A 23,556-nucleotide genomic window follows, 5' to 3' on the forward strand; every position below is an offset into this window, starting at 1 on the left:
TCTGGTTTCACATTAGCATGAATTCCCAAGTGTCTTGTTCAGAGGAGTCAGACAATCAGCCAATTTGAGTCATGTCGCCCAGGGTGGTGGGGGGCGGGGATGTGCCCCAACTTCCCCACATCCAAAGGACCCTCCTGAAACAACCCCCACCCCCCAGGCAGGCACCTGCCCTGCACAGACTCCACCCAGACACCCCAGCCTCCTAGGGCCTGTCCAGGCATGACTTCACCTTTCTGTCTGGCCTGGGAGGTGGGTGGTGCACCTGTGGAGCTCCATTTCCAGCCCACAGTAGGACCCTAGAGAACAGAGTGTACCCCCAGAAATCATGGAAAGGGGCTCTGGAGCAGTCTCCTGGCCTGGGACTCCACTTCTGCCTCCAGGCCCCATGCTCCCACCAGGGGAGAGCCTAGTTTCTAGGATAGGCCCCAGATAAGGGGGGTGGGGTAGCCTCACGCCCTGAAAGTCAGAAGGTCTGAGTTTGGAGGGCTGGGCCTGGGGGTGCAGATTCAACCCACCTGAAATGAGGATGGGAGTGGGTGGAGTGTGTTCTAGGGCCCCTGCACAGGCTGGAATTGGGGCCACTCATATTCTTTGCCCAAAGCAGTTACAGTCACACCAACCTATCAGTTCCTGGGCTCCTCCTGCGGCCCCAGAAGACCCCTCCCCCAAATGGCTGGTCTTTGGCAGGGGGATTCTCTTGGCCAAGGGTGAGGGAGGGTCAAGAGCCCACGTGGCCCTGAGTGTGTAATCACGACTGGACAGTAGGGCAGCTTTCGGGGGACACACAATTTGGGTCATCCAAATAGAGACCCCTCCACCTCACCCTCAGGTGACAGACTTAAAAGTTAAAAAAAAAAAAAATCCTCATTGTTGTGAACCATTGCTGTGCTGGATTTGTTGTTTTGTTTTTCTCCAATAAATTATTTTCTAGTCACTCACCTGGGCTTGTGCATTGGTTGAATGTTGGGGGTAGGGGTAGGAGTTGGCGGTGTAGGAAGGGGAAGCATGGGGCCCAACCTCTGTGAAGGGAGAAGGGGAAGAGGGAAAGAGTAAGTGGGCCTCTCCACTCTGAACACAGCCCTCCCTGAGATCCCACCCCCACAGCGCTCCACCCTCCATGGAGCCTTTGGGCCACTCGAAGCTCAGGATCCTATGGGCTCTGCTTCTGAGGCATCACTGTCCACTGCCTTCTGAGCACCAAGTGTAAAGTGATTTGCTTGAGAAGAAACCAGGGCACCCTGGTGGAGGGAGAGGCTGGGTGGTGCCAGGGCCTTATAAACTGTGCCAAGACAGGACAACAAGCAGCAGGCAGGAAGCCAGCGCTGGTAAGCAGTCTGCTCTGCACCTTCCTCCCTTCTGAGAGCAATAAAACTTTTATCCACATTATCTATCCCAGAGTGAAAAAAAAAACAAACAAACCCAAAGCAGTCCAGCTTTCCCCGCAATTCCCCATTATACCACTAGAGGACAGTGTTTTGATTTTCTTTTTCTTTTTTCCCTTAAACCAGAAAAGACTTCCGTGGGGCATCACAAAAAGAAGTATAGGAAGAGGGAGCCTCAAGGAGCCCTAGGGTCAGACAGACTGATTTATTAGGGAAAGAAAAGCCGGTGGAGCCCTGTCTTCAGGGGATGGCCTCATGCTTGCTGGATGATACTTACTATGCCTGAGCAGTCACTGATGCCCCAGGAGTCAGGGAAGCTGCTCTGCCAGATCGGGTGCAGCTTGGTCCCCACTGGGCTCTGGCAGCCACTCCATAGGCGACGGCTCCCTCTCCACAGGTGAGGGCTCCACCTCCATTGGCTGCTCACTGATGGATGATCCTTTTGCACTTGGTGGTGCAGTTTCCATCACAGCACTAAGATTTGAGCTGGAAACTGGCAATATCCCTTCTCTGTGGGGCTCGGGTTCCTTTTGCCAGATGTACGGCCAGTTCTTCAAGGACAGTTTCCGGATCTTCCAGAGGGATGTCTTCTCCTGTGGCAGGTATGCTGGCTGGCTCTGCAGGGACATCTGGCTCGAAGGCAGCATCTGGCTCTCAATAGAGGTACTTTGGCTCTCTAGAGTCAACAGTGGCATCTCGGTTGGCGGCAGGCTCTCAGGAGAATATGGCAACTTCTCCTGTGAAGATCCAGATGGCCAGGTTTTGTTGAGAGGGTGGGGATGAGGGGCAGACTGCCCATCCATGGTCAAGGAGGAGCTCACCTCAGAGGGAGGCTGCATGTCCTCAGAGGACACCTTCCCATGGTGTGAGTGCCTCTTCCTCCCCAGAAATGACATCTTCCTTGGGTACCACAAGGACTCCTTCATGCTCCCAGATGGTTCATCAGGTGGCACTGTGTGATCAACCAGCATGTCACTGTTGACCCCTGCTGACCTCCGCAGAATCGTGCCCTGGGTGATGAGGTCAGCATAGCCCTCCCGATGGGAGAAGGCATAGCTGGAGCGCCGGGCCCGTGACTCCCTGCGGATACAGGGCACAGGCTCCACGATGATCTCCTCACTTGTGACTTTCTCTACCTCTTCCTACAGAACAAAAGAGAGAGTGGAAGTCATCAGGCTCCCAAGCCATGTTGATGACTTTCAGATCACCTGCCCCTCCAGTGAGGGCCAATCAGAGTCCTTGGCCACTATTGATTGTCCAAGCTCTTTCCTAGGCAAGTTGATCCAGCTAGAGTCCTCCATGGGACCTGACTTTGGACCAACCAATCAGATTCCTCCCCATGGACCTGACTTTGGACCAGCTAATCAGAGTCCTTTCCCTGGGACTTAACTCTGGGCCAGCCACCACTCGCCTTGAGTGCCCTCTGGTGGCAAAGTCAGAAGTTATCCTGGGGCAGCCCCATGTCCAGCCTGTGTGGCTGAAGGTGGCAGGTTTGTGGCCATGTCCCAGGCCACCATTCCAAGTCAACTCTGGGGCCCATCCCAGCTTCAACTCATCCTTCTAGATTCTGATACTATGGTTAGTGAGTCCCATCTCCCACCTTTTTTCATTGTGGTAAAATACATATAACATGAGATGTACCATTTCATCCATTTTTAGGTGCACACCTCAGTGGCACATTCACACTGTCATGCAGCCATCCCCATCACCCATCTCTAGAACTTTCTCATCTTCCCAAATGGAAACTCTCTCCCCATGAAACAATGACACCCCTTTCCCTCCCCCAGCCCCTGGCCCAGCCATCTGCTTCCTGTCTCTATGGATCTGACTCCTCTAGGGACCGCCTGTGAGTGGGATCAGACAGTGTTTGGGCTTCTATGTCTGGTTTCCGTCACTGAGCATCACACCCTCATGATTCACCCATGTTGTAGCAGGTGTCAGACTCTCCTTCCTTTTAAAGGCTAATATTCCACTGTACGTATAGATCACATTTTGTTTACCCATCATCCACCGATGAACACTGTGTTACCCCGAGTCCCTCTTTTGCCTATCCCATCTCCAAATCACTTCTGTCACCTCGGCCCCCAAGTCCCAGTCACTTCCAGGTGGAAGTCTGGCTATGCTCCCACTGCATCCACCCCAGGAACCACAGCATCCACTTTGGGGCCGTTCTGCCTGTCATTTGGTCCCTCGTGGGGACACTGGGTGTGTGTCTGGCTCTGCTTCTGCCCCATCTCTGCCTCTCCTTCAAGTCCCGGTTCCCAGCACAGGCTCTGGCTGTTGGGGTCCTCCATGTGTGGCGTGGACCCCCAACCCTCACCTTGCGCTGTGGTTTCTTGAGGGCTTGGTAAATGACTCGGAAGGCCAGCACAGGCAGGGTGTTCAGTGACACATTCAGCAGGATCACCAGCATGATGGGGGGCTGGGACAGCACGTTGAGGTCAGCGTCTGGCAACAGGGCAGAATCACAGCTGGCCTGGGCTATGGCCTCACCAGAGCCTGCTCGGTGCCTCTCCCCTCCAACACCCTATCTCTTTCTCTTCCCTTCACCCCAGGGAAAGGAAGTGAAAATTCTAAGGAGACATTGACACTTCCTGCACACACACACACACACACACACACACACCCCTACCTCACCTGCATGGCCAAGGAGCCTGAGGTTCAGAGGGGCAGAGAGGTTGCTCCAACAGGCCCCCCACCATCACTGCCCCATCCCTGCTGGGGGCTCACATAGAAATGGGAAGTTCTTGGGGAAGTGTTTGAAAAGCCACAAGCTCTGGGTGAGGCTGGTCATCACCACGTAGAAGCAGAGGCTGAGGAAAATGGCCAGCAAAAACAGGACGGTCCAGTACTTGGTGATTAGGATGATCTGCACAAGGAAGGGGCATTAAGGCAGGGGGGATGGGGAGGGAACCGTGGGGTGGATGGAGGTGGATGGGGTGGGGAGGACGGAGGCCCAGCTCCCGGGGTCTGTGAAGGGGCAGGTCACTGCCAGGAAAGACCTTAGCTTGTCCGAGGCCCACCCCACCAGGGAAGGGGCAGGCAGATGGCCACTCCTACCTCCATAGTGATGGACAGCAGGCTGGACAGGGCCACGACCACCGCAAAGGACTGGTAGTCACTTAAGCTGACAGGCCCAGCTGAGTCCTGGCTGATCCACAGTGTCATGAAGAAGTTGACCAGAGAGGTGGCCGTGCCATGGGCGATGGCTTGCAGGACGACCCAGTAGTTGAAGAGCTCGTCCTTCTGGCCTGCGATGTACAGCTCCGGCAACTCAAGGCTCCGCTCTGCGCTCACATCCTGGCGAGTTCACAGTGGGGAAGCTGGCTCTTGGGACCAGAAGGGGATGGCCCCTACCCCACCCCAGGCCCCAGAAAAAGAAACATGTACAGAGAAGGAAGAGGCAAGACCTGGAGCTGCTCACCTGCTCAAAGAGCCCGATATAAAGGACCAGGAGGGTGCTGTACAGCAAGTTGAAGAGCGCCAGGAACCAACCTTCATACAGAGGCTGGGGTAGGAAGGTGGAGGACGCAGACAGGGGAGGGGAGGGAGAATGCACTCAGCCTTCAGAGCCAGACGGCCAGAGACAGAAACTAATCTCTACCTAAGGAGACCCATCCAAGATTGTTTGTCACCTGGAGAGGATGCCAGGTGCCTTCGAGAGTCAAGTGACAATCAAGGTTGGGGCTAAGATCAGGGCTGCACGAAGTGATAAAGAGTGGAAGAGAAAAGGCATGGAGAAAGGAAAGGCTACCCACTCCAGTATCCATGGACTGTACAGTCCATGGGGTGGCAAAGAGTCAGATGCAACGGACTGACTTTCACTTTCACTTCAGTGCTTTTAAAGTAGCACCTTGGAGTCTGTTTCAAGTGATGACTTTAATACAAAGTTTACAGGAGGGAAAATGGCTAGAGAGTGTGTTTTAAATTTTTCTTCTTGCCATGCTGCACATCATGCAGGATAATAGTTCAACCAGGGATCAAACCTGTGTCCCTTGCAGTGGAAGTATGGAGACTACCCACTGCACTGCCAGAGAAGTCCCTAGATCATTTTTTTTTTTCCCTAGATCATTTTTGACTTAGGAAGTCAGTGATGGGTAACAGAGCTGGAAGAGATCTCACAAAGAGACCAAGTCCCTTCCTGAATGCACAAATCCAGACAAGTGAAAAAACATGTTTCAGTTCCCAGAATGGCTTTACGTGCATTCTGGGGTTGAACAAATAAGTAACAACAACAAAAATTTTTTTTGCCAGAATCAAGTTTCTCACCGTTGGAGATGAGTCACAAATGAGCATGTGGAAAAGGCTAAGCTGAGCCTTGTTCTGTGGTATCAGTGTGAACTCACATACACATAGAGAGGTCAGTACAGCACAGGTGTGTCTGAACACAGGTTAGTATGTGTATATCTCCTGCCTCTTTCTACAGGGAGGATACTGGCATCACGTGCGATGAGCACACCAGGTGCTTAGACCTTGATTTCTAACTACCACTCTCTGGTGAAGAGAACTGGCTTTCCTTGAGGGAATGGTTCATTCCAGGCTTGGGATAAGGAAAGGACAAAACGAGCCAGGAAGCTCTCGAAGTGCCAGAAAGTGAGGACATGCTCAGAGAAGAGCAGGCACAGGGCAAAGGGACAAATTGGATACAAAATGAGCAACAAGGCATAGAATAAAATGAACATATGTGAGTCCATACTGATAGGAGTAAATATTCAAATAAATATATGGGGGGAGAAGGAACATTAATTACAGTTAATAAACACAGAAAGACTAAACACCGTCCCCTCTGTCATCAGGAACAAGACAAGGATGCCTGCTTTCACCATGGCTATTCAACACTGCACTGGAAAAGCCCTCACTAGAGCAATTAGGCAAGAAAAAGAAATAGAAAGCATCCAAATTGGAAAGCAAGTGGTAGAGCTGTCTCTTTTTGCAGAGGACATGATCTACATGCAGAAAATCCCAAAAGACTCACAGGAAAACTACTAGAGCCAATAAAACAAACTCAATAAAGTTGCAGGGCACAGATCAACACACACAAAAAAATGTGTTTCTATACACCAGTGGTGTTGTTGCTGTTTAGTTGCTAAGTCTTGTCTGACTCTTTGCCACCCCATGGACTATAGCCCACCAGGCTCCTCAGTCCATGGGATTTTCCAGGCAAGAATATTAGAGTGGGCTGCCATTTTCTTCTCCAGAGCATCTTCCTGACCCAGGGATCGAACCCATGTCTTCTGCATTGGCAGGCGGATTCTTTACCATCTGAACCACCACATGGTACCACTTCCTATACAGCAGCAATAAGCAATGTCAAAAGGGAATTAAGGAAACAATTCCATTTATAGTAGCATCTAAAAGAATAAAATACCTAGCAATAAAAGGTAAAACAAAAATATATATTTATGAAGAGTGCTCTTGTAAAGCTCCCTCTCGGCTCTCTGGGTATTGGTGACAGGGAGGCCATTCTGTCTCATGAAAGTCTATTTTCAGACCACAGGGGACATCACTGCCCTATGTATGACTTCTCTGACACTCTGGAGAGCACATCTAGTATTCACCATGATACTGTCAAGAATCTTGAAGTCAGGGACCCAGCCCTTACAATCTTACCTTCTCTGAAGTTCAGGTTCTCATTTTTCCCCCTTGAAGAATGTATGTCTGGAGCACCTGTCCTGCCCTTGCTTCAAAGCTCAAATTTGCCAAATATCCCTGAAAATGCTCAGCACAGGGCTGGGCACGGAACCATCCCCCTCTTTATGTAGATTCTATACCTCTGTTAATGCAGCCAGATATTGATTGAAGGCTGCTTTGCTCTGTGGCTTCAGGCACGCTCTGCCCCCTGAGGACCTCCGAGTGGGAGCATGCCTGCTGCCTTCCTGGAGGCTACAGGAAGGACACAGCATCCCCTAGAGGGGAGGGAGTTCCCTCCAGCGCACCTGGGCAGTGAAGCCGCTGTAGAAGGCGAACCAGATCTGGACCATCATGCTGGCCAGCGTCTTGTAGAGGAAGCAGCGCAGGAACTTGCAGACGCGCATGTAGGACCAGCGTCCGTGCACCAGCAGCAGCCGCCGCAGGAAGCAGAACTGGGCCAGCACGTAGTCGCTGTTCTGCACTGCCTGCATGCCCTCCTGACCCGCCACCCCCACGCCGATGTCTGCAGCTGCAGGGGCACACACAAGCCTGTCGGCCGGGGGACCCCAGCCCGCCGCTCCCACCTGCTGCCAGCCTCCCCCGGCCCCACTGCCCACCACCCACTCTTGATCATGTTGACGTCGTTGGCGCCATCCCCGATGGCCAGGGTCACCACATTCTGGTATTTCTTGACCAGCGTCACGATCAGGGCCTTCTGCTTGGGTGTCACACGGCAGCAGATGACCGCTTGGCATCGGGAGGCCAGCTCCACGAAGGCCCGCTCCCGCTGCTTCTCAGCGATCCGGAGGGTCTTGGAGTCTTTGTGCTGGGGTATCAGCCCCGAGCTCCGCAGCTGGATCCCCAGTGTCCGCCACATGAGGGACAGGCGCCTGGCCTGCAGGAAGTCCACCCTCTCCTCTCCTGGCTCCTGCCAGGACTCCAGCGGGTCCACGTTCACGTTCTGGACCAGGGCTCGGGGTTCCTTGCGCAAGGACAGCAGTAGCTGGTCCTGGCTCATGGGTGACAGGGGCAGGTCACTCCGCTGTACCCCTCCCTCTCCCGCCCCCTCCCCCCGGTGAAGCCCTAACTGTGCCCTCCTCCCAGCTGGACCTGGCTGCACCCTCCCTTGCTCTGGCCCAGCTGAGAACTATCTCTCGGAGTGGCCGTCACCTTGGCTGGTCCAATGGTGCATCTGAGGGCCTTTCAGTGGAAGCAGCTCCAGCTTCAGACCGCAGCTCCTCCCAGGCCCCTCCCCGGGGTACCAGGGTCCCACTGTCCACTCTGACCTAACACTGACCAGGAACTCCCCGTTAATGACCAAGGCCATCTTGAACTGCAGGGGAAGCTCTTTCTTTTTGCCACCTTGCAGGTTGTTGTTCTCCCAGTAGACCTCGAGGATCCGTCTGCACGGGGGTGGGGATGGGGGCCCAGCCAGGCCTCAGCCACGTCAGCCACACAGGCTTCCTTGCACCCACACCCCAGCCCCAAGGAGACCGGCCAGTCAGACCCCAGGGCCATGGCTGTGTCGTGGGCGCCCCATCCCCACCCTGACCCCCCTCCCCCGTCAGGATCGTCCACCCCATCCCCACTTCTTACACGATCTCCTTCTCCTCCAGAATGATCATGTTCTCTGAAAGCAGCTCGCAGGCAAAACCAACGTTCACCGCTGTCTCTGCAAACCAGCCCAGTTCAACCCCTGCGGGGAGGCCCCCCTGCCTGGAGGCCAACCCCACCCACCTTGCCCATCACAGCAGCATGCCCTTCCCACTAGCCACAGCGATTGGTTCAGAGGAGGGCATGTGACCACGGCAGCCAATGAGAGTCAGCCCTGAGACTTTCCAGGTCAGCATGCTGAGGACTCCACCTCTGGCTGGGGCTGGGCGGCTGCAGGCAGGTGAGTCTGGGGCCAAGGTCAAGGCACTAACCTTAGACACTTCAGTGCCTAGGATCCCCACAAAATGATTTCATGTCTGGGGGCGGGGGGGGGGGTGGGTGCAGAGAAAAACGTGACTTAACTTCTTTAAAAAAAAAAAAAAAAATGAATACAGAAATCCAGCCTGTGGGGCTTCCCTGGCAGTCCAGTGGTTAAGACTACATGCTGCCAATGCAGTGGGCCCAGGTTCCATCCCTGATGGGGGAACTAAGATCCCACATGACTGGCAATGCGGCCAAAAAAAAAAAAAAAATCCACTTTGGAGATTGGTCTTTACACCAGCAGAGCTGTTAAATGTCATTCTAAATATTTGGAGTATACGTGCCTCCTGCCCACAGAAGTCCTAATGGAGCCCTGCAGGCACCAATGCCCAGAGAAGGCCCCCCAAGAAGCCTCAGGGGCTGGGAGAACCAGGGCTCCACAGCCACAGGACCAACTTGGCCCCTAGGTGGCTGGGCAGCTCCAGGCAGGTGCCCAGTGCTCTCTGAGCCCCGGGAGGTAACCAGGGCCCCACCAAACAGAGCTGCCAAGGGGGCCAAATCCCCAGAAGGTGCTCAGTATGGCACCAGCCCACCCAGGAGAGGCACCCAGGGTCTTGGTTCTCCCTTCCCAGGGACACACAGTGGGGGGTACAGTGAACTCAGACAACACGGAGGGCCTGACGGTGACTCTGGGACGGGATGAGCCCTCCCTGGGCCTCCCTTCTGCCTGAGCTGGGGGCTGCCACCCTAGGACCCACCTTGCTTGTCCCCTGTGAGGACCCACACTTTGATGTTCCCCTGCTTGAGACACTTGATGGTTTCGAGGACACCGTCCTGCAGCCTGTCCTCGATGGCTGTGGCTCCCAGGAGCTGAGGGGGGGAGGACAGAGTGGGCGAGGACAGACTGAGCAGGGACCCAGCTCCCCGGCAGGCTGGGGTGTGGCGCCCCGCCCCCGGCTCCACCCACCTGGAGGCTCTGCTCCATCTCCTCGTACACCTCCTGCAGGGCCTGGGCGCGGTTCTGCAGCAAGATGCTGGCCTCCTGGTGCCGCTGCCGCCACTCCTCGTACACGTCCTCATCCACCTCTTTGCAGGCCAGGCACAACGTCCGCAGGGTCTCCGTGGCAAAGGACTGGGGCCAGCAGGCAGATGACGCTGGCACCCCTGCCACTCTGGGGAACCCCTGCAGCCCTTCTCCCTCTGCCTGGGCCCCCAACCTGCCCCTGCCCACACAGTCTGTCCTCCGGTGGCAGGGGGAGGCTGGGACCACACGCCACCCTGCTCCACATCCTCTCTGTCTCAACTCATCACCCCCCAGACACCCCACTCACTCTGTTTTGCCTCCAGATCTCAGCCTGCCTGTTCCCCTAGCCAGGAACATCCACCCTATGATTTGTGCTGCAAATTCTAACCATTAGGCAAGACCCTCAGTGAAGCCCTGCCAGAGCCCTTCCAAATCAGGATTCTGCCGTCCCTGGAGCCCTCTCTCTGCCTCACTCCTCAAGGAACTGAGGTAGGGGGTGGGGCACAGGAAGGATCCTGTGGGACTCTGTCTCCAGGCCCAGGGGAGGACCCAGGGCTCTCTTGCTCCATCGCAGCTCTTCCTTCCTAGGCTCCAACCCTGCCCCAGGTCTTCTGCCCCAACAGGCAGCCCCTCGACTGGCTTCTGCTCCTGACTGACATGGGCTTGGGTGGCTGCATGTGGACATGTCGAATGCCCCAGACAGGCCTGTGCACCTCCTCTCATGCCTCAGTTTCCCTGTCCATACCGTGGGCAATTGAGCCCAGCCATCCTGCCGAGCTCCTGGGCTCTGGGTCACTGCTGTGACTGCACTTCGGTTCTGGGTCAGGACCAAGACATCTGCTCCCCACCACTCCCTCCCAGCAGAGTAGGGCACTTTGGGAGACTCCTGAGCAGAGGGACAGAGGACATTCTTTCCACAAACAGCCTTGCTGGGCCCTGTGCTGGGTGAGGCTGGGGACCCATGGGTTCAGGACTGGGCCCGCATGGCAGGACAGCCTATGTCAGGGTCAGGGCAGGAAGAGCTCCCTGGAGGTGGGGACCTAGGGCTGAACCTCAAGGACAGAAGGATGCCGAGCACCTGAGTAGAGGAGAACAGAGAATAGCATGTGCAAGGGCCCTAAGGCAACACCAGAAATTGGGGTTCTGGGAAACCCCTCGAGGGCAGGGAGACCAGGTTAGAGATGACAAACAGCAGGAAACAGAAAGATGAAGCCTGGAAAGTGGGGCCAAGGCTTTTGGGTTTCACCTGTGGAGATGAAAGGTTTGGGGCAGGGTGGGCTGAGTGTGTCCCAGAACCTAGGCCTGGCTGGAAGAGGGGGGCGGCATCCAGGGCAAAACCCACCCACAGGGTGTCCTTGCCTGACTCAAAAGAAGATGTCCCCTCTGGGCAGTGCAGCTTGAAGTTGGGCTCCATCTTCAGCCCCTGAGTGTGTGTATGTGTGTGTGTGTGTGTTGGGCAGAACAGTGTGCAACTTGACCAACTGTACATGGCTTCCCTGAGGCCATTTCTCTGCACACTCTTCTCCCCTGCCCCTGTGTCTTCGACTCTACCCCTCCACCCTCCCTTCCCACAGGGACTCACGGCCAAGGCCTCCTCTGTGGCCCATTCTGTCTCGCCTTTCTTTTGCAGGCGCTCATAGATGACTGTGTCAGCCCCTTTGGTGTAGAGGTAGATGGAGCCCTCGGGCTTGCGGACTGTGGAGGAAGAGGCCTGGCTGCCCACATACACTCCCCTCCCCACCTCCCCCCACCCCACCCAGGACCACGGGCACTCACCCAGCACTGACATCCGCTTGCGGATGCTGTTGAAGTCCATCATGGCCAGGACCTGGTACACACACTCCTCCCCCAGCTCCATCAGGGTGATGCTGTCCTGCGTGCGTGCCAGGAACACGTAGCCAAAATTTCGGGCCGCTGTGACCAGTGCCTCCTCGTCCGGGGAAGCTGCCTGGTACACTAGCTGGTCTGGCCAGGGAGGGGGCAGGGCGGGGAGGGGTCTGAGAGCTTGACCTTGTTGGAGACCCACCACCCACCTGTCTCCACCTGCTTAGTACAGGGAGGAAACAGAAACAGGAAGTGCCCAACATGTATTTGTGGGACGACCTCTAAGCCCAATAAAAGAAAGTGGGTGATTGCATCCCAGTCCACAAGTCCTCCTCCTCTCTATACGATGACAGGCCAAGTCACCCTTGGTGGCAGAGGCTAGGTGGGGTTCGTGCTGGGGGCCTGGGCGCTCTCTAATCATGATGAGAGGGCCCTGGGAGTTGGTGGGAGATCATCTGGGGAGTCTGGGCCCAGCCACCCCCGGGGTTGGGGGGGCACTCACTGTTCATCTCCTGCACCATCACCGTGTGGCAGATGGCCAGCACACGCCAGAACTCGCGCACCCTCCAGTCCTGGTTGGCCCGCACGGCCTGCAGGAGTTGCGTGTTGCAGAACAGCAGCTTCCCATCAGCAAATTTGTTCCAAAGGAAGGGGTTCTCCTGTGGGGGGGTGGGTGAGGCACAGGCCAGCCCTGGGTGGGTCACTGCGCGTCCCCCTACCACCCAGGGCTCCGGGGCGGCCAGGGCTCACCTTGCCTGGGGTCTCCTCTGGGCCTGGGGAAAGACTCAGCTTTAGGCCTCAGCTTCCAGTGTCCGCATGGGGTCCCACAGCACCCCCCCCGGGCCAGGATTCCTGGGGCTGCTGGCTGCAGCTAGACCAGCCAGGCCTGTGCCCTGGACCCAGCGCCCCAAGCCACCAAAGACCCCATCCTCAGCTTCTGCCTGGAGGAGAATAGGATGCAGCCATGTGTCCCAGGGCCCCCCTCCACGGCGGTGGGGTGGATGGTGTATGGGAGTGGGGTTCAGCCCCATAGAATATGTTTGGTTTGACCTCCTCCTGGTGTCTTTTTAAAATTTGGACTTGGCCACCTCCTTTGAAAAATAGGGTGATTTCACAGAAAAACCTGGGTCCGTAGCACGTCTAGAAACATCAGAGACCTGCTGGGGTTGGTGCCGCTCAGCACGGGCCTGGTGCCCTACCTGAGGGTCAGGTGGCATCGACCCAAGGGCGGGGCCCACGTCTGTCATGGGACTGCCCAGGGGGCCCTCTGTTGGCTCCTGGTCTAAACTCTGTCCGCTGCTTATCAACTAGACCAGAGACTGGTGAACGATGCCCCCACCTCGGTACCAATTTCTGTGTGACCTGCAAGGCTATAAACATTTATCACATTTCTAGAGAGTTGGCAGAAACCTGGAAAGAATATTATCTTGTGCAACACGTGGAAATGCTATGAAATTAAAATTTCGGAGTCCGGGTGAGAGCAGCAGCTGCTTTCTGGGGCCAGAGACCCAGTGGCCTTGGTGGTCAAAAATATTGACCCGTGGGTCCTTTACAGGAATAGCTGACCAACCCCCAAATGAGAGGAAGCCCCTTGGCAATAGTGGTGGGGCACCAATCGGTGTGGGATGCTGGATGCCGGGCCACTGCCGTGAGACCCTGGATGTGGGGAGTGGGGCGCGGGCGGGGTCCCACCGTAGACAACTCCATTGATGCAGCACTTCTTGAAGGTCATGATGTTCTGGGTGAGCGTGCCCGTCTTGTCGGAGAAGACGTACTCCACCTGGCCCAGCAGGTCATTGAGGCTGGTGCTTCGCGCTTTGGCGGGCAGGTCCTGGGGCTCGTAGTACATGTGCTGGTCCCAGTTGATGAAGACGCTGTTCCCCAGGTAGATGAATTCGGCCCTGCTGATGCATGCATGTGCACTCGCACGTTGTGGGGCACCGCCTAGCCCTTGGGCCTGCTGTCCCTCCCCCACCTTCCCTTCCGGCTCAGCAGGGGGCGGGAGGCCCCGGGGCTCACATAACAAACATGGCCATGGGCACCAGGACGCTGAGCAGGATGAGATAGCCCCAGAAGATGAAGAAGGCCTCCATAGCCACACTGTGCGTGTGCATGGCAGACACGTAGTAGTGATGGGCCTTGAACTCCTTCACTTTGTGCCAGAAGCCAAAGGCCAGGGCCATGGAAAGCACCACCATGGACACAAAGATCTGCGTGGGGAGGGGAGGAAGGGCGCAGCGTGAGGGGGCCTTGGCGAGGCACCTTGGGGATGCACGCACCCTTAGTGTGAACGGACAAGCACAGGGCAGGGAGCGGGTGTCCCCCAGCACTGCTCCAGGAGGGGACAGGGGGTCGGGGTGGGGAGGGACTGGCAGTCCAGGGGAAGGGCAATTTGCAGGTTTTCTGCCGAGCTTCGCAGCTGCAAAATTATTTCGATAATTTTTAAAAAGGTAAAGTTGATTTAGGCAAAAAATTAAGGATTTTTAAAGTTCAGTGGAGGATAGGTGGGTATCTTATTATCTCCTGCAGGTTTTGGAAACGTTGCAATCAAATATTGTTTTATAAAACCTTCCCCCCCTGCCCCCTCCAAATTGGCATTTGAAGAAAAAATTCTCTGGCCTGTCCAGGGGATCAGGCTGCATATTCTTCAGAGGAGGGAACCTGAAGCCTGGAAGATGACCGCCACGGGGCTTCTGTGCGGTGGGGCCCTTTCACTCCCTTCCTCCATGGCCCCCCACCCAGGGCAGGGGGTCTAAGGAGCTCACCAGGACCACCAGTCTGTTCATCAGATGGTCTATCTTGGTTCTCTTCAGATGAATCTTGCCACAGTTCTTCATGATCTTTGTGTCAAAACCTGCAAGATTTCCATCCACCCATCCATCCATCTACCACCCATTCATCATCCATCCATCCATTCATCTATCTATTCATCTATCCACCATCCATTCATCCATTCACCCATCCCTTCATTCGTCCATCCACCATCCATCCACCAATCCATCCACTGTCCACCAACCATTCATCCACCATCCATTCATTCATCCATCTATCCATTTACCATCTGTCCATCCATCCATCCATCCATTTATCCATCCACTCTCCCATCTGCTCATCCATCCACCCCACCCTCCATTTCTCTGTCACCCCTTACCCATCTAGCCACCTACTCCACCACCCATCATTCCATCTGTTATAAATACCCCCATTTCTCCACTCAAAACAAAGGTGCTGGCTCAACATGTCCATTCCTGCAATTTCAGAAATGAGGGTCCAGAGAAACCACGCCAGGAGCCCTTCATCCCATAGCAGCAGACATGCGGCGGCCAGACCCAGCCTTGTGACTTCCTGACAATGACTTCAGGGTTCTCACCCACCCAACCCCTACCCCTGACCTAGACAGAATAGGCCCCAGGGTCCCTGGAGAGCAGCTGTACCAGCATAGATGACCAGTCCATAGCAGGTGTCTGTGTTCCGGACCTTGCAGCCTCGCAGGAGGATGTTACCAATATCCAGGGGGTATTTCTTGCCCTTCCACTCCAGGCACCCAACGAAGTGGTGCATTCGGCTGTTGGGTTCCTCACACACCACCTTCCCTGTGGGCAACCCAGTGTTCAGGGAGCCACGAGCATGGTGCAACTCAGCCATCCCTCTTCAATACAGGTTGGGGGTGGGGGACTCAGGGAATGTTCCTGTCATTCTCCAGCCAGGGTCACCTGCATGGGCCCCACACTACCCCAAACCAGCCCCACCGGCACCTCCACCCCCCACTATACAACACAGCCTCCTCCTGGATGCTCCAAGCTGGGCATTCCTGGCCTCAGGGCCTTTGCGTGTGCTATCTCCTGTGATGGTACACACACCTCCTCAGGGAAGCCCTCCTTGATCCTCCAGCCAGATATGGTCGCCCCCTATTGAGCCCCTTCCTCCCCGCCCCCCCACCAGTGTCTGATGTCACCAGATGTTTATTCCTGCAGCCGTATCGGTAATGTCTGTGAGGGACTTCCTTGTGGTCCAGTGGCTAAGACTCCCTGCTCCCAATGCAGAGGGCCCAAGTTCCATCCCTGGTCAGACAACTATCCCGCATGCCACAACTAAGAGTTCCCATGCCACAACTAAAAAGGTCCCACATACCAGCACAGCCAAATAAATCAATAAATATCTTTTAAATGTTTGTAAGGTCCACCAGTGCAGGAACCAGCCTTATCTCAGTTGAGCTGGGGACACCAGGGCCCAGTCCAGCACCTGACACACAGTAAATGCTGAATACATGTGTGAGGAGGGAGGGAAGGAAGGGGTGCCCCCCATCCAGCACCCTGAACTATAGGGACCAAACACAGGGCACAGAGTTCCCCAGCAGACAGTAGGGGAGGGCCTGTCCACCATCACCCTGAGAGAGTACAGCCACTGGTCTCACTTCTGTTTGACAAAACCCACCCAGCGTGCAAAGGCTGGCCCAAGACAGCATTTGGCAGGGAGTGGGCTGGGGGGCCCACAGGGCTCCTAAGTGACCCCCACGCTTCCTTCTCAGGGGCTGGAGCCTGTGTTTCCTGAAGGTAGACATGAGAGCTGTCTAGGGAGGGGCGGGAGAAGGAAGGAGGAGCCATGGGGCAAGCCCACACCTCTCACTACCCCTCTTAACTGCAGTCTCTACCTCTGCAAAATGGGCAGGGATGCTGGCGTAGCTGGGGTGGGTCAGGACCCAGAAAGAGCTGTCAGGATGGCAAGGCCTTTCCCCAGATCTGTGAGCAGACACATAACCAGTGTCTGGATGTCAGGAACAGAGGGGCTGTGCTTGGAGAGAAAGGTTCTGGCATGCTCCAGAACCAATTAGAGTAACTTGCCTTTGCAATGTGACAGGAAAATAATGATAGCAAATAGTAACAATTTAAAAAAATTATCCCCTTGCTGGGTTTCAGCAAACAGTAACTGAACCAATAGGTGTGAAATGTCATACTTTCCTGGCAAAAAAAAATAAACCTGGAGATGTCCCTGTGGGCCTCTCCCAACATGTAGGTGAATTGCTAGCCAGTGTACATGGGCTGCCTTGTTTTGGTTTTTTGTTTGTTTTTCTTTCTGGTCGCACCACTCGGCTTGTGGGATCTTAGTTCCCTGACCAAGGATTGAACCCAGGCCCTGGCAGTGAAAGTGCTAACCAATGGACCTCCAAGGAATTCCCATAGGCTGCCTTTTTGAATAAACAACCAAAAGCATTTGCTTTAAAGTGGTCATGGGTTAAAAATAAAATGTAACACTTGATCAAACGCTGTAGCACGCCTTGTAATAACAACAGAAACACCTCCACTGTTACATTGGTTTAAGGGATTTGATATGGACCTGGAAGAAGTCTGTCTGCTAAAAATTCTCTCAGCCCCAATGGTCTGGGAATAAATAAGACAGGACAATAGACGGTAATGTGCGCATCTGGATGTCAGAAGCTGCACAACACCCTCCACCCAGCAGGTGAGGAACCTGTGCTCCCACTGCGGGGGGTGGGGCGGGGGGAGACAGAGCCCAGAGGGGCTGGATGGGTTTGCCAGCTCCCACCTTGGAAGGAGGCTATCTTCCTTATACTGGTCAACTCGTGGTGCGTGATCATTGGGGCCTGCCTGAACTTCAAGTTGGTCTCCCTGGTGACAAGAAGAGGAGCAAGACAAAAGGTGGGGCAGACAGTGCCCAGTCAGGGCGTGCCCAGCCTCTTTCCAGAGCCACTCTGGCATTTCCCCTAAGTACCTACTGTGCGCCAGTTGCCAAGAAGGAGGTTGAGGCCCAGAGAGGGAGAGGGCCTTGCCCAAGGTCGCACAGTATGTTTGCAAAAGGGCTGAGGCCAGACCCTGGGCCTTCTTGCTTTGGCATTTGGCTCATGGTGGGTGAGGGAGATGGGCTTCCAGAAATGGTGGTGCATTTTATTGCCCCAGCTGGCATTCAAGTGTCCGCATGCTCCCAGGGCAAAGGACCACAACATCCAAGTGGGCTGGGTGTGCAGCCCCCAAGTCCCCAAAAGCCCTAGTGATGACCTGGTCTCACCCGTCGATGTCAGCCGTCTCCACATAGCACAAGCTGCTGGGCTCTGTGCTGGCCAGCAAAACCAAGTCAGCCTGGGGTGGGGAGCAGGGTGGGAGATGACAGCCTTGTATGGGGGCAGAGAGGGGGGAGACCAGTGGTGGGGGTAGGGGGGCAGCCCTGCCTCCGAACCCCCACCCAGCTCACTGACTAGGCGATGATGGCCTTGCATAGGGGCAGGGTGAGGGACGGGGAGGAGGGGGGGAACTGCCCTGTCTCTGGAGCACCCCTCTGCAGCTCACCGGGACAATGCTGTCTTTATGCAGACAGACCAGGTCTCCCACACGTATATTCTTCCATTTTCTCCACAGAAAGCTGCATGGGTGGGGGTGGCAGGGGTGGGGTGGGGAGTCCTCCCAGCCCCCACACCCCCGCCCTGATTGCTCCCTCCTCCCAGATTCCAAGGCCCTTCAGACCTTCCTGCCCTCCCCTTTGGCTGAACTCTGCTCCATGAGGGTGAACAGTTGGATCTTCAGCCCCTGCCCCTTCACAGGGCCCACCCTAAGCCTAGTAAACAGCAGGCATCCCATAAGTGCTGGTCTGGGTTTCCCCTGGCCCCACAGGATGTCCAGGAGCTCCAAAGATGCTGGATGATCTCCCAGGCACACCCCCCATGAGTGTCCATCCCTCTGTCATGCTGGGGTTGCCTCCCTTGGGTAGATCACGCACCTAGCTGCTGCGGCCTCACCTCTTCCCCGTTAGGATCTGACACGGCCGATTGTTGACAATCTTGTCACTCTTGTGTCGCCCCTGGGCCGATGGGGGTAGGTCAGAGCAGCAACAATTCCCCTCATGCCGCTCAGGCAACAGGACAGACACAGGTGCCCGGTTAGAGAGCCCAAACCCACGGTGCCTGTCCAGTGACCCTGCCTCCGGGAGAGTGTTGGCGGCAGAAAGAGGGCGGTTTCCTGCAGGCCGCCCGTGTGGACACTTGGATGATGTGCTGAAGGGACACTGGCACCTGCCCCAGTGGCCACAGAGCACAATGGACGACACAGCCCACCGGGGCTGCCTGTGTGGACTTTCCTCCCACCACACCCAGGAGTCAGGAGGACCCACCTGCCTTCACCCTGCCCCCACCTCATCCCTGCTTACAATATCATCCACCAGGTCTCGGATGGCCCGGATGGTGAGGAGGCAGATGAGCGGGACGAGCAGAGTGAACGAGGGCAGCGTGGAGATCTCGGGGATGCTCTGACACAGAGGATGGGTCATGCCAGCCAACGCTCTTGGCCACCCTGACCGCCTCCCTTCCGCCCAATCCTGCACCCTCCCGCCCACACATCCAGCACCACAACCTCACATCCTGCCGTTCCCACCTCCAGGCAACTCCCCTCTAGGCTCTCTCCCCGCCTGGACCTCCTGCCCAGCACTGCCTCCTCTTCCTTCCATGCACCACCCCGCCCCAGGTCCTCTCCTCCAGGAAGCCCTCCCAACCCCACACTTGTTCCCTCCTCAAGGCCTTGGCTCTCATGGGATCCCCTCTGTGCAACCTCAGATTTGCCCTCAACACAGTCTGGGTGGGGAACCACCCCATCACTGGTTGCTACCATGTGGTTTAATGACAGTCATTTCCCCCAGTCCTGAGCCACCTTAAGACAGGTGTCAGGGCCACTACTGGGTCCCCAGTGCCCAGAACAGGACCTGCATACAGTAGGTCCTCAATAAGTGTTTATTGGCTCGATGGATAAAAGCAGTGTCTCACTTTACTCAGATCAGAATGAGATACTGGGTATGAGTTGGGGTGTTTTGGAAACTTCCCACACCACACAGGGTCCCATCCCTACCCACCACTGCTCACCCATCTCCACCCATGACCAGCCTGATGTCAGGAAGGAACCCAGTGGGTCCCTAGAATCTGATCCTTCCTCCTCGCCCTCTGGGACCTGCTGAGGCCAAAGGGGTCAGGAGGCCTCCTCATACCTGGAGGAGCCATCCATGCACCCACATCCTTCAATAGATATTGAGCACGTCCTGTGTTCCAGGTCCAGGGCTGGGCAGTGAGGATCAAGCCGTAAGGGAACTCCCAGTGTGTGGGGGATGGACACTGACCCACTAACCACACAGACAAACACATGGGTCTACAGAGCCATGTGGGAAGGTGGGAAGTCCCTGGGGTGGGGCTGGGGGCTTCCTGGAGGAGACAGCTCAAGCAGGTAGATGGAGTGGAGTGACCATGGGCACTGACTCCTGGGTTGCCCCCACCTCACCTGGAGGAGGATGATGAGAAGGAAGTAGAGGTTGGAAAAGCGGCGGAACTGCTCGTACAGGTTCAAGGGCAGGAAGGAGAAGACATTGTACTTAGCCGTGTGGATGACGTTCTTCTGGAAGGAGAGCTGGCGTGGGGGTCTGCCCGCCCAGCCCCACCTGGCCTCCACCCACCTGCACAGCCTCCAGCCACGAACAGCGTGAACAGAGCCCCTACTGGGTGCAGGCTTGGTGAGCTGGGTTGGTGACCCCAGGATTCCCTGCAGGTAGGTAGAGCCTGACGGACACACTGTACTTTGAAGGCTGCCTAGGAATGTATTTAGGGTAGAGGAGCCACGTGGGGCATCCGTGCCAGACCAGTGACTCTGCGAGGGTAGCACTACAGTCCTCAGGACCAAGTGGGAGAACCCAGCAGGCAGAGCCCTGGTGGCCACTCTCCCTCACTGGCAGGTCCCCAAAGCCGTGGGAGCAGGGACAGGGGAGGCCTGCCCACCTTGTACTTCTTTCTCTGCCAACATAGAAAGACCTTCTCCTTGAACTGGCTGTTGTAGGCCTGGTTGTTGGCCTGCACTTCCCAGGTGAACTCTGGAGGATAAACACAGGCTAATGACACCCCAGAGGAGGGCTAATGGGCCCCTGGGGGATCCAGCTGGTAAACAGACAGGAGGGCCCTCAGCCTCTGTACATGGTAGGCACTTGCTCGGGGAGCCCAGGTAGATCTGAGGATCCAGCCACCCTGAAACAACTCCTAGGCCATGGGAGACCTATTCACACCCACTCCTTCTACAGAGGGGTAAACTACAAGGCCCCAGGGATGAACTCCAAGGTGTCGGAGGCTCCATGCCCAGCACAGGTGCTCTGGGTCCCAGGCTTCCAAGTCCTGAGTCCACCCTTCAGTCCCAGGGTTTTGAACTGTATGTAAACCCATGAGAACCCCACACTGGGCCTCCTGTCTCCCCACTTCAGCCACTGCACTTTCTAATGCCCCTTGGTGGAGCCCACCTTGTGCCCACACCTTTCCCCCCACCCTATGCCCACACTTCACCCAGACATGCACCTGAGTTCTTCTCCTCTTCAAGGTCTTCTCGGTACGCGAGACTGCCCATGCTGGTGGGGCTGTTGGGCGGAGTGGCCTGAGGTCACACTGGCAGCCGTACAGTGCCCACCACTCCAACCTTCTTGGAAAAGTAATTTCCTACGCCCACCTGCGAGTCTCCTCCCCAGAATCTGAAGGTCCCGTCACCAGCTGTGAGTCCTTGCTCACTGCTGCAGTCACCTGGCCACTGTTCCCCACCCCACAGCCCTGCACAGCCCTCCGTAGTCCAAGCCCCCCATTGCCGCTCCTGGAAAGGCTGCACACGTGTTCTTCCACATAGCACACGACATCCAGCCTGGTCAGGTGTTCGATCTATTTCTTTGTTGACAGACTAAATGGGCCCCCAGTGTTCCCTGTCATATCTCAAAAGGAAGTGTATGTGGCCAAGGGGCTGAGAGGTCTGAGTGTGGCCCTGGGGCAGCAACCACCAGACTTCCATAGAGCCAGGAGCCTGGCCCCTCCTAGTCCTTCAGTGCCCCTGGCAGCTCCCCAAATGACCCACAGCCCCAGCACTGCACACCCCTGGTCCCGCTGTTCCCTCTCCCAGCAGGACGGTTCCCTCTTAACAGGCTGGCTGGAGGCTCCTCACCCATCTGCTCTCAGCTCATATTTCTCAGACGGCCCAGGCTTGTTCTGGAGCCTCCTCTGGGCCTCCCTTCTGCCTGCAGGGTCCCCCATCCCAGCTCTGATCATCCTTTCTCTGCTTCTTCCCCCATCTGGGCTGCCTGCTGAAACCGGAACCTCCCAGAGCAGGGACTGCTGGCGTTTGAGTCATTGGTGTCCCCAGGGCCCCGGGGTGAGGTGGTGGGGAGGGCCTGACTCAGGGCCGGCGCTGACGCTCCCGGGAGCCTGATGAAGGCCAGTGCCCATTCGCCAGATGAGAAAAGACGAGGCTCGGGGTGAGTGAGGCTCAGCCTGTGGGACCAGAGCCACTAGGAACCCCGGCCCGGGCCAGATGGGGTTAGAGGGTTGTGCTGGTCAGAACTCACGCAGAGTGTATCTGGGGAGGGCAACACGCCTCCCCCAACAAGGACTTGCTTCCTCCTCACCGCACTCTCGGCTTACCAGAACGTCCACTAACCCCGGGGAAATCCCGAGCATTCCCACAGCGAAGCGACGCAGGATTCGATGCCCAGTCCCCGGAAAATGCACCGGGAGATCTCGGTCCACCAGACACCCTGAGCTCCGGCGCCCGCCCGGACCCTGGCCCGCGCGAACTTCTGGGGGCGCCTCCTCCGCCACGGCCTCCCGCCTTCAGGCCCGGCGGAGTTCAGAGAGGGTGCTCGGGCCCACGGAGATACACAGCTGTGGAAGCGCCGCCGCTCACCTGCACGGGCCGGGGCGGGCGGGGCCGGGCTGCCTGGGGCAGTCCGCTGGAGTTCAAAGCGACGGACGTGGTGGAAGCTGTTAGCCGGGGGCCAACGGGCCTGAAACGGGCGGCGCGGGCGCGGGCGCGGGGCGGAGCTGAGCTGAAGGGCGGGGTCTAGGGCCGAAGGCGGGGCCAATACTAAAGTAGGGGCGGGGCCGAAGGCGGGGTCGAGCGAGGCCAAACTGAACAGGGTCCAAAGGGGCGGAGCCGAAGGCAGGGCCCAGTGACCTCGAGGAACGGGGGAAAAAGCGGGCGGGGCCAAGGACGGTGCGGGACGTCGAGGGCGTGGCCTGAGCGGAAGGTGAGTCCAAGGAAGAAGGGCGTTACCCAGAAGCAGGGCCAATACCGAAGGCGGGGCCGAGAGTCATCCACGCCGAACAGGGCTCAAGGGGGCGGAGCCTAGTGTGACCTCGCGCAACGGAGCTAAAGGAGGCGGGACCAAGGAGCGGGGCCGAAGGCGAGGCCTAGTGAGGCCTTGACAGCCGGGCTTGATGGAAGAGTCTTAATCTGGACTTTTGTATTAAGGGGCTATGACAAACCTGTTAGTTCAGTTCAGTCTCTCAGTCGTATCCGACTCTTTGCGACCCCATGAATCGCTGCACGCCAGGCTTCCCTGTCCATCACCAACTCCCAGAGCTTACTCAAACCCATGTCCTTTGAGTCAGTGATGCCATCCAACCATCTCATCCTCTGTCGTCCCCTTCTTCTCCCGCCTTCAATCATTCTCAGCATCAGGGTCTTTTCCAATGAGTCAGTTCTTTGCATCAGGTGGCCAAAGTATTGGAATTTCAGCTTCAACATGAGTCCTTCCAATGAACACTCAGGACTGACCTCCTTTAGGATGGACTGGTTGGATCTCCTTGCAGTCCAAGGGACTCTCAAGAGTCTTTTCCAATATCACAGTTCAAAAGCATCAGTTACTTGGTGCTCAGCCTTTTTTATAGTCCAACTCTCACATCCATACATGACTACTGGAAAAACCAAAGCTTTGACTAGACGGACCTTTGTTGGCAAAGTAATGTCTCTTCTTTTTAATATGCTGTCTAGG

The 23,556-nt window shown here is 56.4% G+C and overlaps 1 protein-coding gene across 10 annotated transcripts; it reads right to left on the bottom strand.

The window, feature by feature from the left end:
• Positions 1-1,504: 1,504 nt before the first annotated feature.
• Positions 1,505-23,154, bottom strand: ATP8B3 (ATPase phospholipid transporting 8B3). Of its 10 annotated transcripts, none has more exons than XM_043912739.1 (28): positions 22,467-23,154; positions 21,101-21,159; positions 20,537-20,628; positions 20,046-20,159; positions 18,931-19,029; positions 18,524-18,585; positions 18,078-18,150; positions 17,800-17,870; positions 17,320-17,402; positions 15,210-15,368; positions 14,541-14,629; positions 13,795-13,985; positions 13,468-13,676; positions 12,526-12,548; positions 12,278-12,434; positions 11,728-11,916; positions 11,534-11,646; positions 9,895-10,059; positions 9,686-9,797; positions 8,610-8,685; positions 8,311-8,416; positions 7,638-8,022; positions 7,319-7,542; positions 4,807-4,890; positions 4,443-4,682; positions 4,113-4,251; positions 3,703-3,830; positions 1,505-2,524 (listed from the first exon to the last, which is right to left on the bottom strand). In XM_043912739.1, the coding sequence occupies exons 2-28, from the start codon at positions 21,147-21,149 to the stop codon at positions 1,691-1,693; spliced, it is 4,266 nt and encodes a 1,421-aa protein (XP_043768674.1). In that variant the 5' UTR covers positions 21,150-21,159; positions 22,467-23,154; the 3' UTR covers positions 1,505-1,690. The 10 variants fall into 10 exon arrangements, with proteins under 10 accessions (XP_043768674.1, XP_043768673.1, XP_043768672.1 ...); XM_043912738.1 differs by having other exon boundaries at positions 13,468-13,679; XM_043912737.1 differs by lacking the exons at positions 21,101-21,159; positions 22,467-23,154 and having other exon boundaries at positions 13,468-13,679; positions 20,046-20,350; positions 20,537-21,079.
• Positions 23,155-23,556: the final 402 nt, after the last annotated feature.

The sequence above is a fragment of the Cervus elaphus genome, chromosome 9 (assembly GCF_910594005.1).
Source record: "Cervus elaphus chromosome 9, mCerEla1.1, whole genome shotgun sequence".
NCBI lineage: Eukaryota > Metazoa > Chordata > Mammalia > Artiodactyla > Cervidae > Cervus > Cervus elaphus.

Bases quoted from the DNA above. Each gene is read 5' to 3' on its own strand.
- ATP8B3 (XM_043912737.1), bottom strand. From the start codon at position 20,561: ATGTTGGCAGAGAAAGAAGTACAAG. The intron at 18,586-18,930 runs GTAAGCAGGGAT...CCATCGGCCCAG, and splicing joins GAGACCTGGTGGATGATATT to GGGCGACACAAGAGTGACAA. The intron at 4,683-4,806 runs GTGAGCAGCTCC...TGAACTCGCCAG, and splicing joins ATATCGGGCTCTTTGAGCAG to GATGTGAGCGCAGAGCGGAG.